General features: G+C 40.2%; 1 protein-coding gene across 3 annotated transcripts in view; it reads left to right on the top strand.

Annotated features, from left to right (window-relative positions):
• TSNAXIP1 (translin associated factor X interacting protein 1) overlaps positions 1 to 16,927 on the top strand; it is a 403,075-nt gene that overhangs the window by 78,279 nt on the left and 307,869 nt on the right. For all 3 annotated transcript variants that reach the window (XR_012679541.1, XM_075188810.1, XM_075188811.1), the window contains exon 2: positions 5,473 to 5,557. Coding sequence is in view for 2 of the 3 variants with exons in the window: in XM_075188810.1 (XP_075044911.1) it covers positions 5,473 to 5,557 (85 nt within the window). In the remaining variant the exon portion in view is untranslated. The remainder of the gene's footprint in view (positions 1 to 5,472; positions 5,558 to 16,927) is intronic.

Below are 16,927 nucleotides of genomic sequence, written 5' to 3'. Positions count from 1 at the left end.
CAAAGAGTCATGTTGTTTATGTCAAATTCTGACCATACCATCTGCATGTTGCTGCAGAAATTGAGATTTGTTAGAGCAGGCAACATTTTTCCACTCTTCAACTGTCCAGTTTTCAGACTTCAGACTCACTGTAGCATCAGTTTCCTGTTTTTAGCTGAGAGGAGTGGAACCCAGTGTGGTCTTCTGCTGCTGTAGAGATCAGAGAACTCTGCATCATTCATAGATGATCTTCTGCATACCACTGTTGTAAAGCATGGTTATTTTAGTTACGGTCACCATGCAGTCTGCTTAAACTAGTCTATCCATTCTCCTCTGACATCTCCTTAACAAGGCATTTTCGTCCACAGAATTGCGCTGACTGTATGTTTTTTCATTTTCACACCATTATTTGCATATTAGAGAGACTGTCCCCAGGACATTAAGGACCTGATTCATTAAGAAATGTAAATGCTGATACATGCCATATTTTGCATACAATTGCACCGTGCAAGATCAGGAAAGTACTATCCACTAGTAAAAGCAAGTACATCCAATTCATCATCCAAAGCAACGTACACTTCCGACCTGTTATGATCTGCCTCTGCCTTATCACACATCTCACCTGCTATTCTGTCTGGGATCACTGATCTCGTGGTTTCCCTTGACTACTGCTATCGTTTAGTGTGCTCAGCGTTCCTTTGTGAGAACATTGCCCGGCAGTTGCTGTGCATGTGCAAGCCCGGCACTTTCAAACTTTCCCTGGATGTACGTTGGCTGACCGTTGGTCAATTCACTATTTAAAGCATGTCCTCCTACCTTCCGTGGTCAAGACCTGTGTAAAACCTGCAGCACATTGCGCATCGTCATCGATCCTGTTTCCAGGCTATACCGCCTCTCAGGACCTTATTGCTCCAGTGTTACCTGTTCCAGAAACAAGATCTGGGGCTAATCTGCAGAGCATTGTGTATCATCATCGATCCTGTTTTTGACTATACTGTTCACCAAGATCTCGGCACTCCTGTGCTCTGCAGCTCATAGCTTCTTACTCTAGTTTGGGTCATTCACCTCCCAATCCTGATTGCGGTCTGCTCCTCAGAACACTACGCATCAGAGTCAATCCTGCGCTCTATTACCTACTAGGATCTCCACGTTACAGTGCTGTTGTCATTCAATCTGGTTCCTTGGCTCTATCTATGTGCTTACTTTCCGGTGCTCCAGCTCAGCCTCTCGTCTCATCTGTGTTGTCGTACCCTGTCGTACCCTGCTCTGTGCCTCCTAGAGGACCTCTAACTGCGGTTAGAGAACCGCCAAGCCCATATCCCCCTTTCGGGGATCCCTGGTGAATACCTCTCTTCCCGTTAGACTCCACACCTCTTGGAGGACAGTTATTACCTGTGCAGGCTTCGAGGTCTATTCTAACATCTCATTCCGTGACATGCCTGCAGTGTATTAACTCCTCTATGGATCCTGCTATGCCTATGCCAGAATCTGCCTGGGTTAAGCTCTCATCATTAGTTCTGGATCCCGATCACCTGTGTCTGGCTTTAAAAGACTGCCTTTTCCAACAGAGTATTGCCAATTCAATAGTTTGTTGCTCCTGGTCTCTGTCAGAACACCTGTGATCTGGATAATGTTACTGGGCGGTTATCCTTAGTTAACACTGGGGAGAAGACTAAGTAATGACTACATCTGAGTCCTTGAGAACCATGACCATTTTCTTGTAGTACAGATCTATTTTCTGCTAGATATATACGTTACATAATCTCATTATTATATTCTATGTGTATCACAATCTGAGAGTTCAGTTATCTAAAGGAAACACTAGAGGAAAATAGTGTATAATACATGTATTACAACATTTATTTATCAGAGTAGTCTGTATTTTCTTGTAGTATGCAGCAGGAATTCTGGAGGTTTGTCTACCTTCACAGGAGTCTGGGAGGCCTCCCATTATTCTGTGAGTCTCCAGGACATTTAAAAAGAGTAGACAACTATGCTTCCAAGGCAACATATGGAAACATAAGAACCAGGGCTTGTCGAATCACATCATTTTGGTCCTGCCTCTAAACGATTGTCACAATTTTGGTCAATTACATCAGGGGGCGGGGCTAAGATGATGCAATATTTGCATCATTATATCAAATTACCTACATGTTTCTCCACTATCGTGGTTTCATCAGGGATAGTAGATCTTCAATTCAGCCATTTATTTAAACAATCCAACACCAATCAGAAAAAGATTAATTAGGATACACCTGTTAATTCAACATTTTTTTTAAAAAAAAACAGCATTTTCAGATCTGATTAACTATACATATGCGTTTCACTATTGTGGAAGGTGATATATATTCCATATAAATTTAAAACTCTTATTTATTTATTTTTTTAGGAATTTCACAAACAAATGTCTTCATTATAAAATATATATATTCATTTCTTAAAAAATAATAATTAAAATATAATACATTTAATCTCTTTTATATATATCTACTGTCGAAGTCGTATAATTGGATGAACGAAAGTATATTGGTTAATATTGTTTTATCGTGCGATTGCACTCAGTATGCCACGCTACACGTGGCATGGCACGATCACGTGGTAAAATACGCATGCACACACTCGCACTACAACATTTAGTTATTTATATATTTCATATTTATATTGATTCCAATCCACAGTGATTTATGAGCAGATAATATTTAGTTTATTATTAGTTTATATATTATGATTATATGTACACTTTAGTGTTATTTAAGGTTCAGGTTATAGGAAATGTGTCATGTCTGGTATCATTATAATCCCCTATTCATCAGCAGTTGTCCGATTCTTTCGCCAAAGAGATCGCACATTGCATACTCTAGTTAGTGATATTAGTGAATAATTACTTAAAGTGATACTGACTGTAATGTTTAAATAGACTAGCTTAAACTGGTTTCTGGGCGGGAGAATCATCTGGAATGTTGACCCTCAGCCTTGGAGGGGGTTGTTTGAACTAGCCTATGACCTGTTTACACTGGACCCACCTGAAGTCTGGACCTATAGAAGCAAGCCACGTCATCTGCATTGTTTTCTCTGTAACACTGAGTGTATATAATATAGCTGTGCTTCCACTGGCTTCAGTCATTCTCTGACCACAGTATTCTGGAGTGAAATACTGTTCGCTGGTACCAGTGTGAGCGCAGCTTGCGCAAGCGAGCGCAGCGGTATGTATTTATCTTTTGGTATTGGCTGTACTGTATTATAATTATGTAATGAACTGATAGTATTTGCATCTGCTAAAATAAATTTCTTTGTGCTTTGGAAACACAATACAATCGCTTGGGCAATGCTTATTTGAAAACGATAGAATTACTTTAATACTAGCCAGAGTCAAACTCACAATCTTCTCATGTGTAGTACAAAACTTTACCATTATTCTATAGTGATCTTGCTTATCACCACCCTAGTTTAATACTAATTACATGAACTAAAGCCTTAAGCTAAGCTATAAAAATTATGATTCAGTTAATTTACCATTCTGTATTAGAACTCACAACCTATAATTATATAGCTCTCAACACTACCTCTGTGTTAAAACTCTTCTTGATAGTATAACTCTTTTCTCATATTATAGTTTGATCTTTCAACTCATAACATATTCAATTTGATCGATTCATTGAGGTCTCTGGGATATAGAGACCCCAATGAATACATCCAATAGGCCTCTCTTTACAAAGTTTACTAAACCTGTCGCCACCTCTCTGGGTGGCTTTAATATGCTCAATCCCTATAATCTTGATACAATTCACATCACTACCATGCTTTAATTCAATATGTCTTGACAGACTGTGTGCTCTATTATTTTTAAGGATATTTCTCCGATGTTCCAGAAATCTGTATTTTAAGATCTAGTTGTGTGACATTTTCTTTAGATGTAAATGATTCAAATTATTCTTATTTCTTACAAATTTGCATGTAATACAATTATTTTTATTGCAGCGAAAAAAAAACATTTGGTTTTTTTGGCAGCCATGTTATTGCCTCCCTGTTATTATAATTTACTTGTTCGCTAATGCTTTAAAAAAAAACTCGGTACAAGTCTTTTCCTCAAAGTCGAAGCTCTTCTAAATACTATTTTGGTATGTTCCTGTATCAGTGGTTTGAGAACATCATCATAATTGAAGTTAGCCAAGTTCTTTTTAAATTAATCTTTAATTTGATTTGAATATTTATTAAACTGAATAACAAACAAACACTACAGAATTCTCCATATCCTTTTCCCATCCCCTATATCTAGTTTTTTTATTTAATTTTATTTTAAATATTTTTAGGTATTTCTAGGTTATACTCATTGCGCTCCTTGTTAATATATATAATTATATAAAGTATTTTAATTACAGCAATAATATCATACTTACCAACATTTACTCTTTCCTCCAGGAGAACCTGGATGTGGTGGTGAAGAGTAAGGACATAGGGGGGCGGGGCAGGGTGAGGAAAGTTGGGTCATTTTGGCCCGCGACACAATGACTCTTAAAACTTGCAAAACTACTGTTATGTGCTGTATAACAAAATCCAAATTTCACTGTTTTTGGAAACTCCACGATAAAAACATTTAGCGACTACTTTTCCATTTTGGTAGATGTTCTAGAAAATATGCAGGGTGGAAACAGTAAAAATGTCCCATCAAAATCCAACCTACTACCACTTTAGACCCTTTAATTTATTCCCTTTACTCGTTTTCATGTATTCATTTAAACTTTAAATTTTCATCCTAAAACAGTTTGGTTTAGCTTACTTTATGTCTTAAATTAATTTGATAGTGAGGGAACTTCAGGGGGTAAATGTATCAAGCTGAGAGTTTTCCGGCGGGTTTGAAAAGTGGAAATGTTGTCTATAGCAACCAATCAGATTCTAGCTGTCATTTTGTAGAATGTACTAAATTTTCAAACCCGCCGGAAAACTCTCAGCTTGATACATTTACCCCCAGGACTTTCTGTTGCACGTGCCACTTTTCTGTGTTATGACATTTTTTATTACATTTGTTGATGTGTGCCTGCAAATGTTATTTCCTGTGAAATTGCCTTTGTAATTGGTGAAGCGCATCCCATTATAAGTAGAGGGACGTGACCTAACCTCAGAGATGGTGTATAATTCAAATATGTTTGCTGGGAGAAAAAGGCTATGCATATTCCTGAAATGCAGGGAATGCCCAGGGCCTCCAAGAGAAATCTCGGGTCCTATTATGGCCACTTCTTGGGGTCCACCATAGGCCGAGGAAAAGATTTATTGGGTAAATTGGAATGCATCATACAGGCTTTCTCAGCTAGCACTTAATACATTAACTCCTGTTTCTACTGATAAATGTAGATTTTTTTTTTAAGCACTAGAGGAAAATAATACTGATTTTCAAACAATTTTCTTCTGATTAATTTGGACATGTGAAAAAAAAAAATAGATGGAATGCCCTTTTCTGTGATAGCTTTTCTCAGACTCTGAATTGTTTTTCTGCAGGCTGACTTTTCCCATCAGCACACCAATAAATGTTGAAGGGAATGCGTCTTATATGTATGCTGATGTCCATTGCAAGATTAACACAGTAAGTATATTCTTGAATCTATGCTACTTTATGGTCAGTACACAGAAATATCTGTGTACCAATGCAAAACAAATGAGTTTTTAATTTTATGTATGTAATCATATCAACCATATTTAATTTGAATTAGGATTTTTTATTTCTGGATACATTGTGAATTTCATTTCTGTTATTAGTTCCTATTAGATCTGCTGAGATACCATCAACTACATTAGTCCAAAAAAATTTTTTAACTTAGAAAATTTTTATAGAATTTTGTAAAATTTTTACAGAAGCTTACAGAAAAAAGAAAGGGGGGGATGTGGTAAGACATTATATTGGGGGAAGGAGGGGGTACTTAGTGGATATGGAACACATCATTAGATCATAAAATATTAATTTAGATAAGTGGTCTACATTTAGACAAGTCATCTCTGAAATATTTTGGTATGTTATCACAAAAGAACAAAAAGGAAAGGCAAGACAAAAAATGTCCTTGTATACTCTTCCCGCTTACCCAAGCATAACATTGGAACTCTGTTGGCTGACTACTGCCTGTGAGCTCGAGGGGATGTCATCATTGTTCTGTTGTGAGGCTTGTGTCTGAGCTCCCTCTCCCTCAGTCTTATAAATATGCCAAGCACGCCATTTCACTAGTGGAGAGGCAGCTGCTGTATAGTAAGGCATTCCTAGGTTTTCAATTTTGAAGCTGAAATTTATTTTGGAAATAATCTTTGACAATGATTGTGGAAATAGTTGTTTCCATGCTTGAGCAATAGCAGCCCTAGTTGCTATAAGGACCTGGCCCAACACATATCTGTCCGATTGTGGGATTGAGGTTGGGTAATGGTGCAAAAGGGCCAATTCAGGGAAGGGGTGGAAAAGGTGTCGAAAGATCGCAACAAGTAAGTTAAATACCTCACTCCACAGGGGCTATAGTATTGGACATGACCAGAACACGTGGAGGATATCCCTTCTCTCTGAACAGTTACGCCAACGTGTCGGAGATGCAAAGGGCCACATCTTATGCAACTTTTCCGGAGTGACATACATTCTATTCAGAAGTGTCACCAGCATTTTGGTGTGATTGAGACATTTAGACATTTTAAAAGAGTTCCTAAAGATACCCTCCAAATCCTCTCCTGACAAAATCCAAGTGGAGGTATGCCTCCGATTGGAGTTGCATTTTGGACTTGGGTGGTTCTGTGTTGTCAATATAATATATCAAGAAGTTATGTTTGGTCTATTGCCTCCCTTTGTTAATTTAGTATAGTATAATGCTGGAGGGGGTCGTATTGACAGGTCCTTAAGTGGCGGTGTCACCAATGCCTGAGCTGTAAATATTTGTAGAAGTCCCCTCTAGGCAACTGGTATTGGTCACTAAGGTGAGCAAAGGAAGAAAGCATACCAGATTCAAATAGGTGGCCTAGTGTCAGGATCCCTCTAGCTGCCCATCCCTATATATAGGGTTAGAGCTTTTGCCGGAAGGGAAAAGAACTGGCAAAATACTTACCGTGGGGTACATGACATGGGCCACAACACATCACCACCCGCATGCTAAGTTACCAAAAGCATATATAGAAAAAACAAGAGTACAAATCTTGAATAAGAAAAATATTTAACCCACTTCACTGTCAGCAAAGTTAACAACAATGTAGGACCTGAACTTAACTGAAAGGACTAGACCCAGTCCAACTAGTTTCAAACAATCTTGTGATCGATCTCTAACTACATTAAGATACGTAAGCTTAACATCATCCCCAAGGCTATCATCCTCTGGTATAGCAGTGAAGAATTATTATATACATACATACATTCCCAAGATAATAGCGATGTGCCTTTTTATTGAGGGATACGGAATTGATTGTCGACTATCGTCTCTTGGAGTCTGTATAAATTGTGAAGAGAGCAGAAAACAGAAGGGAAGAGGAAGAAGAAAGAGGGGGGTTAAGATGGTCAGCAGTGTCACATATATCACCAGTAGTTGTATAGCATATACCATGAGCCTTTCTGCATAGTCTCCTTAGGCAGTAACTGGATCTGCAGAACCATTGAAGCATAGATATAAAGTGTCTCATACCTGCATGTCTCACAGGCAGTGACCCAGAGGTAAGACGATGAGGCGGAAGATAGTTGTGAAATGGGACAACGTCTGTGGGGACCCTAGTTCCAGTTAGGAGAATCAGACCCAAGTAAAGTCAGAGTGTGACAGTACAGGACACTTTTACAAAGATGTCATTTTCCGGATTCCAGACTCCCCCTGTTTAGACCAGTCTCTATTGATATAAGCACGGGTTTGGGATCGAGCTGAGAGGCCTGGAGCTTCCAGCTTGACAGGAGCTTGGACCCCACTTCTACCAAGGGAATGATGTGCATAACTCTGTTTCTGTGAACCAGAAGCTTTACTGGGAAACCCTATCTGTGTGGAATATCATTGTCTTTCAAAATACTCGTGACCGGTTGAAATGGCGTTTTGCAACCATATCTTGGGAAAAGTCTGAAAACAACAGTAGGTCTTGAAGAAATTTTGAGTCCTCCACCTCTGTTGTTGCCAGCAGAATACGCTCTTTTATATGGAAAAAATGTAAGCATAAGAGGATATCTCTGGGCAGGGTGTCAGGAGTATTCCTAGCTATTTGTAATCGGTGAATACAATTGATAAATAACTCCTGGGTGAAGGCCGCTGGTAAGAGTTTCTGAAAGAGGTCAGTGGCAAAAGAGTAAAGGTCTGTGTTTGGGACATGTTCTGGACTTCCCCGTATCTTTATATTGTTCCGGCGGGATCTATCTTATATGTCCGCCAACTTATCTATCATGGAGCTCACTTCAGCCTCTAATGTCACCATTTCCTCCATATTATTCTAAAGATGATCAGTCCTGTTCCCTAATTCCACCACCTTAGCTTGAATAACTTTGATTGAGGAGTGCACCTCCGCGAAAAAATCCACTTTTAGGGTAGCTAGCAGATGTTGCATCAATTTAAAGGAAATTGGAGCGTCTGGGTCTATCTGTTGTGAGGAGTCCTGAGGAGATGGGGGGTCTAACGGAGTAACTCCAAGCTGAGAGTACGCTTCTCTAAGGCTGCCCTCCATCCTAAAGGATGAGGATGAGGACGAGGCACCCTGCTTTTGAGGTTTAAAGAAATGAAGCTGTGTCGCTGGTTTAGATGGTTTAATTATTTTTTTGAGGAGCCATATTGGCGTTTGTATGAAATTTGCAATTAGAGATTTCAAGAAGTCTGGTTCAGCCTTTTCAACACAGGCGATGCTTGATTAGACTTGTTCCATGCATAGGGTCTTGTATAGCGCAGATAGTTTTCTCTAGTGGACCGGTTCGGCCTGATCAGCGCAAATGAAGCATGATTGTATATGGTCAGGGAATTCGCTCTTGTGTATCGTGGGCAAACTACTCCCAGCTGAAGTGTAGGAAGTGCATGTGGGTAGCAGCTAAAACTGCATCTTATTGTAGAGGCATTGACTCTTGAGCTGTTACCACCCGGTTAGGCAGAGACTAGTGTGGGCTTGTATTAATCAATAACACCGATCCCAGTGCTTTTCTTTCTCAGCCAATAAGGGACTTATTTATGGCTATGTGTTCTGGTATGACTGACTTGTTTGGGGGTAGGCGACTGGTCTCCCCTATCCAAATTAGAAAAATATATGGGTATAATGGATGTTTCAGCAGGTACAGAGGAGATGTCCCAGCAGCATTTAACTGTACTCCAGTAACCCTGTGTGGTCAGATGGTGACCACCCCATTTTCCTGTCGCTGCAGCTCCGGTACTCAACAATGTCTGGCCAGCGGTAACCAAAAGTTATGACGGCCTGGCATTTCCGGTTTCGGGTTTCTCCACAGAGTGGCATCCTAGCTTGTCTCAGAGGGCCCTCCGGCTGAACAATACCTCCAGTAAGTGACACGGGGGGGTCGGATAATAGGTCAAGGGGGTTATCTTTTGAGTCGGCTGAAGGTGGAGGTGTCGACATCTGTCCTCTGGGCCAACCTTGCTCTTGCCGATAGCAGGGTCCAGAGCCACTCACCAAGGGATTAAGAAAGCAAACATGGGTTTACAACCCCGTGTAGATTCAGGGCCGTCTCTGCTGTTCACACGCGCTCGGGCGGCTAGGCCTCAGGTCTCCTTTTCCAAAATTACGTGGCTTCTTGGGGGTGGAGGACCTCTGAATAATCAGGGGGAATGGTACCCCCAATTTAGCAGTGTTTCTGGGACTTTTTCAAAGTTTTTGAGCCCCGATGGCCGTAGATTGAGAAACAGCAAGAGGAGACACTCTGTCAGGTCACGTCCCCTGTTGGTCACATTATATATATTGTTTTTATTTGTTTTTTATTTCTTTTTTTCTTTTATTTTGTTTATTGAAGAAGTCTAAACAATTACAATGCCATTATTGTGTAAAATGATACGTAAATTGTGTACTTAAATTCTGAATATTGCAAGCTACAGCTGAAATAACTGTAAACATTTTATGTAGTTTTTACCAATATGTTCCAAACATTAAAGATTACAATTCACATAAAAAACAATGAAGCATTTTTGTTATCATTCTTATAATTTTCTGTTTCTTTTTAGTCATTTTTCCTGTAAATACCACATTATCATCACCCTATCTGTTAGAAAAAGCTCATGTTACTTGGCTCTATAAAGTGAATATTCAAATATACATAAGTATGTGAACTGTTAAAATTGTGTCTATCTGTGCTACACAATAAATGTGTCAGATAAGGTGTTTGATACACATGTATCAGTTTCTATTAAACTGCAGAAAAATCTTTAATGTCACTGAAGGCTCAAGTCAGATTCACTTACTTTGTGAGATAGGGAGACGTGGCGTGTCCTGTTAGCCGTCACACTGTTAGGCAATTTCTCCTGTTGTGCTGTTCAAGTAAATTATATGTTCTTTGAAACTTAGTCATTCATAAGTGCCTGTTTTCCAGTCCTGGAACGGGTGAGATGATCTGTGATCTTTTTTCCTCAGATTGTCTTTATCCACACTTTCTTACACTTATCAAAGCGCCACAATTTCTGCATTAAGTAAACTTCAGAAAACGTGCGTGTTTGTGGAAGTTAAAACTCCACTAATGATGTGTCTATAATTCCAGACCTAATTAACTCTTAATTCATGCAAAGATAAAAGTGCCATTTGAAAGGTTTGCGCTGCACCTTGGCTACTTGTGCTGCTAGATAGAAACATTGTAATAATAGTATATTGAGTCATTAGTGTTCTTAGTAGTGTTAGTATAACACTGAGGGTATAAGTTGATGGTTTTAAAAAATTTCAGCTAAATATCTAAAAAAAAAACTGAATGGGCTTAAGGTCTCAAAAATATGCATATATGCTTCATCTTTATCGTCATCTTCATCAGCTATTTATATAGCACCACTAATTCCGCAACGCTGTACAGAGAACCCACTCACATCAGTCCCTGCCCCATTGGGGCTTACAGTCTAAATTTCCTAACATACACACACAGAAATAGAGGGAAACTAGGGACAATTTGATAAAAGCCAATTAACCTACAAGTATAATCAGAAATTTGGATAAAATGATAGCGCACTTCTAGAGACTGCCCTGTTGCATATACAAGGATATCCACGAATCCCAAACAAAGAAATGTAAAAATATAATACGTACAAAGGAGCTCATAGACAACCACATGAAGCAAAATATATGGTACTTCTATGATTGTTCTTTCCAACGATGCATGTAAAAACAAACAATATACAATAGTATAGTATGTTCATATTAGAAATAACCTTTGCTAAAATGGCAGCAAATTTCCCAAGTGAGGAAATCTATTAACTCTTCAACACCTGATAGTGTTCATGCAGCTTAATCCTATTGATGTTATGCTTACAAGAAAAAATTTTGAATACTTGTGATGTAAGATATACATTAGTTGAATTCCTTTGGAAGCTCCATCCTCACAACATCATATATGAAAATAGAAAAGATATGGAACTGCATAGTGTATTACTGCTTTTAATCCATAAACAAGTGTTATGAGCGTTTTGTCACTATCCAATAACGATTGTCGAATCTCAATTTGTGTTTCCAACGCACAATTATTTATTCTCAAAAAGTAGCAGAATAATTCAAGTGAAATGATAGTAAATACAGCCGTTACTTATCGCAGGCGCTCTGGATCCAGTGAACAGTCTTTCAGTCCTGAAGTCTGTGGTCAAGGTGACTGAACACTACATGAGAGCTACTGCTTATATGCAAACAGAGATACAGTGAAACAATGCAGGTGGTATAGCTTGCTTCTATTGGTCCAGGCATCAGGAGGGTCCAGGGGGTTACACATCATAGGCTGATTCAATCTAAGGAATCCAAAGGTGGGGGTCTCTCCAGGGGATGAGCTCTGTTTTTCCCACCAAACTGCTCTGTTCTTCCCGCCAAACTCCAATTACAATCAGTCTATTAGCATTTGACAGTTAATATCATATTAAAAGGTTTATTCCCTGACATCAATAACTAGAGTATGCAATGTGCGATCTCTTCGCCGAATGCACCGGACAGCTGCTGATGTAAAGGGGATTACTATGATATTAGACATGACACATTTCTTTTAACCTGAACCATATGTATCACTAATATGCATATAACTTATAATATTACACATAAACACTACTATATTTCGACATAAATAACTATGTGTTGCAACTACAAAATATGTGTACTATTTACAAATGTGTGTGTTGGTGCGAATGTATACTAAAGTGTAAAAACTATTATTGCCACGTGTTGCGGCTGAATACGCCCTTCCATGCCGTAGCGTGCTCTACGCATAATTTCAGGCAAGGACGATCAAGTTTGCTCGATATCAATTGAAATGACTTTATCCAATTTGCTGACTTCGACAGCTCCACCCTTTGATAGTGTTATGAACTATCACCTAATAACCGTCTCAAGTTCAGGATTATACAACACCTCTTCACAGACCATGATCTCGGTATCTCTCACCACCCTTTCAGTCTCGTTCTTAGTGTTTCTCACAGAAGACTGTTTTCCACACTTCAACACAGTAGGAACACATTTGGCACATAAACCAATTACTAAGATGACACCCAGTATAAGGAGAAGGAGCTTACCTACACTAGCAACCATTTCCTGTACCCATTCCCCCAAACCAGAGAACCATTTTACCGGGTTCAACCATGAGAACCAACCTGCCACCTTTTCCCCAACCTCATATAACGAAGAATTATGGTTGTTTCGAAATTCCCATTTCAGTTGCAGAATTTCATCCATCTTCTGGTCTATAACCTCCTTAGGGTCATCCATATTATTGGTGATGTACATGCAACATTTGACACCGAACTGGGTGGCCAGTGTCACACAGTACCCACCAGTAATAGAGGTGAGATAATTTAGTACCAGTCTATGTTGCACCAACCATACAAAACAAAAGGTATGGTCGCACACAATTCGGGACCATTCATCTATAATGGGTACTTATAGTAACCTCACAAAAAAAGATGGGGTGCACTCTAATGTATACTTTGATCATAGTCAAAAAAGAGAGAGAAAAAGAGTAAATAGAGGCACTCCGGTCCCCAAGGGAATAGTATCAATTAAAACTAAATTTTATTAGATTCATATTAAAACATCAAATAAAGCGGCGAAATATAGATAAAAATGAAAAGTAGTGTGTGTAGTGTGTTAAAATACTAAGCACCCTGGCAGTGGTAGATATAGAGTATCACAAGGGCCAGTTAAGATATATTACGTCTATCCAGGAACATGTCATTTGTCAATTAAAAGTTCCACAATCAGATAGTATCCAAAGCTACATAAGTCTGCCTATGGCCTATTTAAAGTGTGTAACCTATATATCAATCCCTGTGCAGTAAGCTATGAAGGGGGAGACAGTACCCCAGATATGAATGAGCATCTATATACAACCATATAGTGGGGGTATACAGGGCTAGGGGGGAGAGATGTATCACCATGTTATGTAAATGGTCACCAAGCATATAACACCAAATAAGAAGGCTCCTTAGACATATATATATAATGATATCTAAAGGGAATATATTACCATCATATGGATAACCCTTATTAAATACGATTTACGGGTGTTTATTAGTTATATTAATTCCTTATTGGCTATATTAACACAGTGTTCTGAAATCCCTTGTGTCAGGTCTGAGTAACACAAGATGCTAAGTTTAGTAAGCACCCGAGGTAAATAGATGAAATATGCACTCGCACATGTAAAACCATATAGTGTTTAGTGTTGTAAAATGACCTTGTCCTTTTATAGGTATATTGCCACTCGTAACACCTAACGGAATGGTGCAGTGGCGTCATTACCATTCTGCCTCCCTCAGTTCCCATTATGCCCCACTCGGTACATACATGCACTCATAGTTTATAATGTAAATCACTGCATCTCAAACACTCGCTTATTAGTATGAGGGTAAATCAAATACCTCCAGCGCTTTTTACTAGGTGTACGGGATTACTAGCCGCGGCATACACAGCCGGGACCAGATGCCACTGTCGGGTGCTTGTGACGTCACATATGACGCCACTAAGCCTCGACGTACGTTTCGCACTTTGCTTTTTCACAGAGGTCTTGACTGCAGGCTTGAGGTCTCCCGGAACAGATTTACGAGTGACAGATCTGTGTCGTCGGTCTCAGTTTTATCTCACACTTTCTCTGGGTTACTGACTCTCCTGCAGTGGGTGGAATGGACCCAAGTGTCTCTCTCTGCAACCTTCAGTGATGTGGTACTGGTCAGCAGCACTTGGTACGGGCCTTGCCAGCGGTCTGTTAAACAACCTGAATGTAAGAAATTGCGGATCATAACATAGTCCCCAGGTTCAACATCATGACAGTTTGTTTCTGGCATACCGGGTGACAGCATTTTGAGTTTTTGTTGTTGTTTCAGCTGTCTGCTCATTTTTATAAGATATTGCACAGTCACTTCATTATTACACTTTAAGTCGTCTTGCGGACTCACGATCAAATGAGGTTGTCGGGTGAACAGTATTTCAAAGGGGGACAGAATAAGAGGAGGTCTAGGAGTGGTTTGGATGCTATGGAGAACTAGTGGCAAAGCTTCAGGCCACGCCAACCCAGTTTCAGCCATTACCTTACCAAGCTTGTTCTTAATAGTACCATTTACTCTTTCCACCTTACCACTGGTTTGTGGTTGGTAAGGGGTGTGAAGTCTGCTACTGATTGCCATGAGCTTACACATATTTTAGAAGATATCACCAGTAAAGTGGGTACCCCTATCACTTTCAATGATTCTAGGGATACCGAACCTACACACAAACTCTTGTACAATTTTCTTTGCAGTGAACACAGCAGTATTAGTGGCTGCCGGATATGCTTCTACCCAACCGGAAAACACATCAATACATACTAACACATACTTTAGATTCCTGTAAGGTGGTAATTGGATATAGTCAATTTGTATTACCTGAAAAGGTCCGTCTGTAGGAGGGATGTGGGATGGCTCAGTTGGAATAGTTTTCCCGACATTTTTCCTCAAACAAGGAAGACATGACATTGCTTTCTTACCAGCCTGAGAGGAAAATCCAGGAGCACACCAGTATGCTCTCACCAGTTTGCACATACCTTCTTTACCCAGGTGAGTCAGACCGTGTGCTGCTTCAGCCAGGCTTGGATAGTACGTTCGGGGAGCTACAGGCTTACCTTGTCCATCCCTCCAGAGTCCTGAGGACTCTTGACCACATCCCTTCGCCTTCCAGACCGCCTTTTCCTGCAGGGAACACAAATCTTGCGTTTCAATTAATTTCTGCATGTCTAATGTCTGAAAAACCATCATAGTCTTGGTCGATACAGTCATAGGTTGCCCTGCTGCCCATTTAGCAGCTTCGTCCGCCCTATTATTGGCCAATGACACTGGGTCTTATTCAGAGGTATGGGTTTTGCACTTTATGACGGCTACCATCTTGGGTAACTGTATCGCTGTCAAAAGTCCTTTTATGTGTTGTGAGTGTGCCACTGGCGTACCTGCTGCTGTCGTAAAGTTTCTAAGACGCCAAAGGGCCCCAAAATCATGCACTACCCCGAAGGCGTACCTAGAGTCAGTATATATATTAGCTGATTTACCTTCTGCCAACTCACACTCTCTCCTTAATGCTACTAGTTCCGCCACTTGGGCTGAGTGAGGTGGGCCAAGGGGTTCAGCTTCTACCACACCCTGATCGTCTACAACAGCATAACCAGTACATAGTTCTCCCGTCTCTGTCTGTCTATGACAACTCCCGTCTGTATAAAACGTAAAATCAACATTTTCTAAGGGGGTGTCACGTATGTCGGGCCTGGCAGTAAAGGTCTGGTTCAGGTATTCCATACAATTATGCATATCAGTACTCTTGCCAAACTCATCATCACCCAGGGTCTCCTCACCTCCCACCCTTTGTGTCTCTAGAGACACATATGGAAGGTATGTAGCTGGATTTAAGGCGCTACATCATTTGATGGTGATGTTTGAGGGTGCCATCAGAGCTAGTTCCCACTTTGTGAATCTAGCTGAAGAAACATGTCTGGTTTGAGCTGAATTTAACAGAGCTGATACAGCATGGTGTGTATAGACAGTTGAATCATGTCCTAATACTACATCCTTGCTCTTACTTACCAGTAGAGCTGTTGCTGCTACACTTCTGAGTCATGTTGGGAGTGATCTTGCCACAGTGTCCAATTGTGCACTGTAGTATGCTACCGGTCTGCTAGCCTCAACATGTTTCTGTGTGAGGACACCTGCTGCACAACCATCAGCTTCCGTACAGTATAGTTCAAAAGGCTTTTCATAATCAGGTATTCCCAATGCAGGTGCTCTAGTCAGACTATCTTTGAGATTTAAGAACGCTTGCTCTGACTCTTCTGTGTGTACGACACATTCTGGTTTCGAGGAAGAGACTAGCTCCTGCAATGGTAATGCCAGAATAGAAAAACCTGAGATCCAGGATCTACAGTATCCACACATCCCCAAGAAGGTACGAATTTGCTTCTGGCTCTGCGGCAGAGTCATGTGTTGTATGGCCTCAATTCTGTCAGTTGTCAGATGTCTTAGCCCCTGGGTGAGACAGTGCCCTAAGTATTTGACCTTAGTCTGACATGGCTGTAACTTGTCCTTTGCCACCTTGTGCCCTGTTTGTGAGAGATGGAGCAACAACAATTTAGTATCATGTAAACATGACATAAAAGAATCAGAGCACAGCAACAAATCGTCCACATATTGAATTAGAACAGACCCATTGCGGGGTTGAAAGGATTGCAAACAGTCATGTAAGGCTTGGGAGAAAATACTGGGGCTGTCAATGAATTCCTGGGGCAGTCTGGTCCATGTGTATTGCACTCCCCGGTAGGAGAATGCAATAAGGTATTAGCAGTCAGGGT

Source organism: Mixophyes fleayi, chromosome 10 (genome assembly GCF_038048845.1).
Source record: "Mixophyes fleayi isolate aMixFle1 chromosome 10, aMixFle1.hap1, whole genome shotgun sequence".
Classification (NCBI taxonomy): domain Eukaryota; kingdom Metazoa; phylum Chordata; class Amphibia; order Anura; family Limnodynastidae; genus Mixophyes; species Mixophyes fleayi.
The sequence above is the reverse complement of the archived record's forward strand: the minus strand, read 5'-3'. Positions and strand labels throughout refer to the sequence as shown.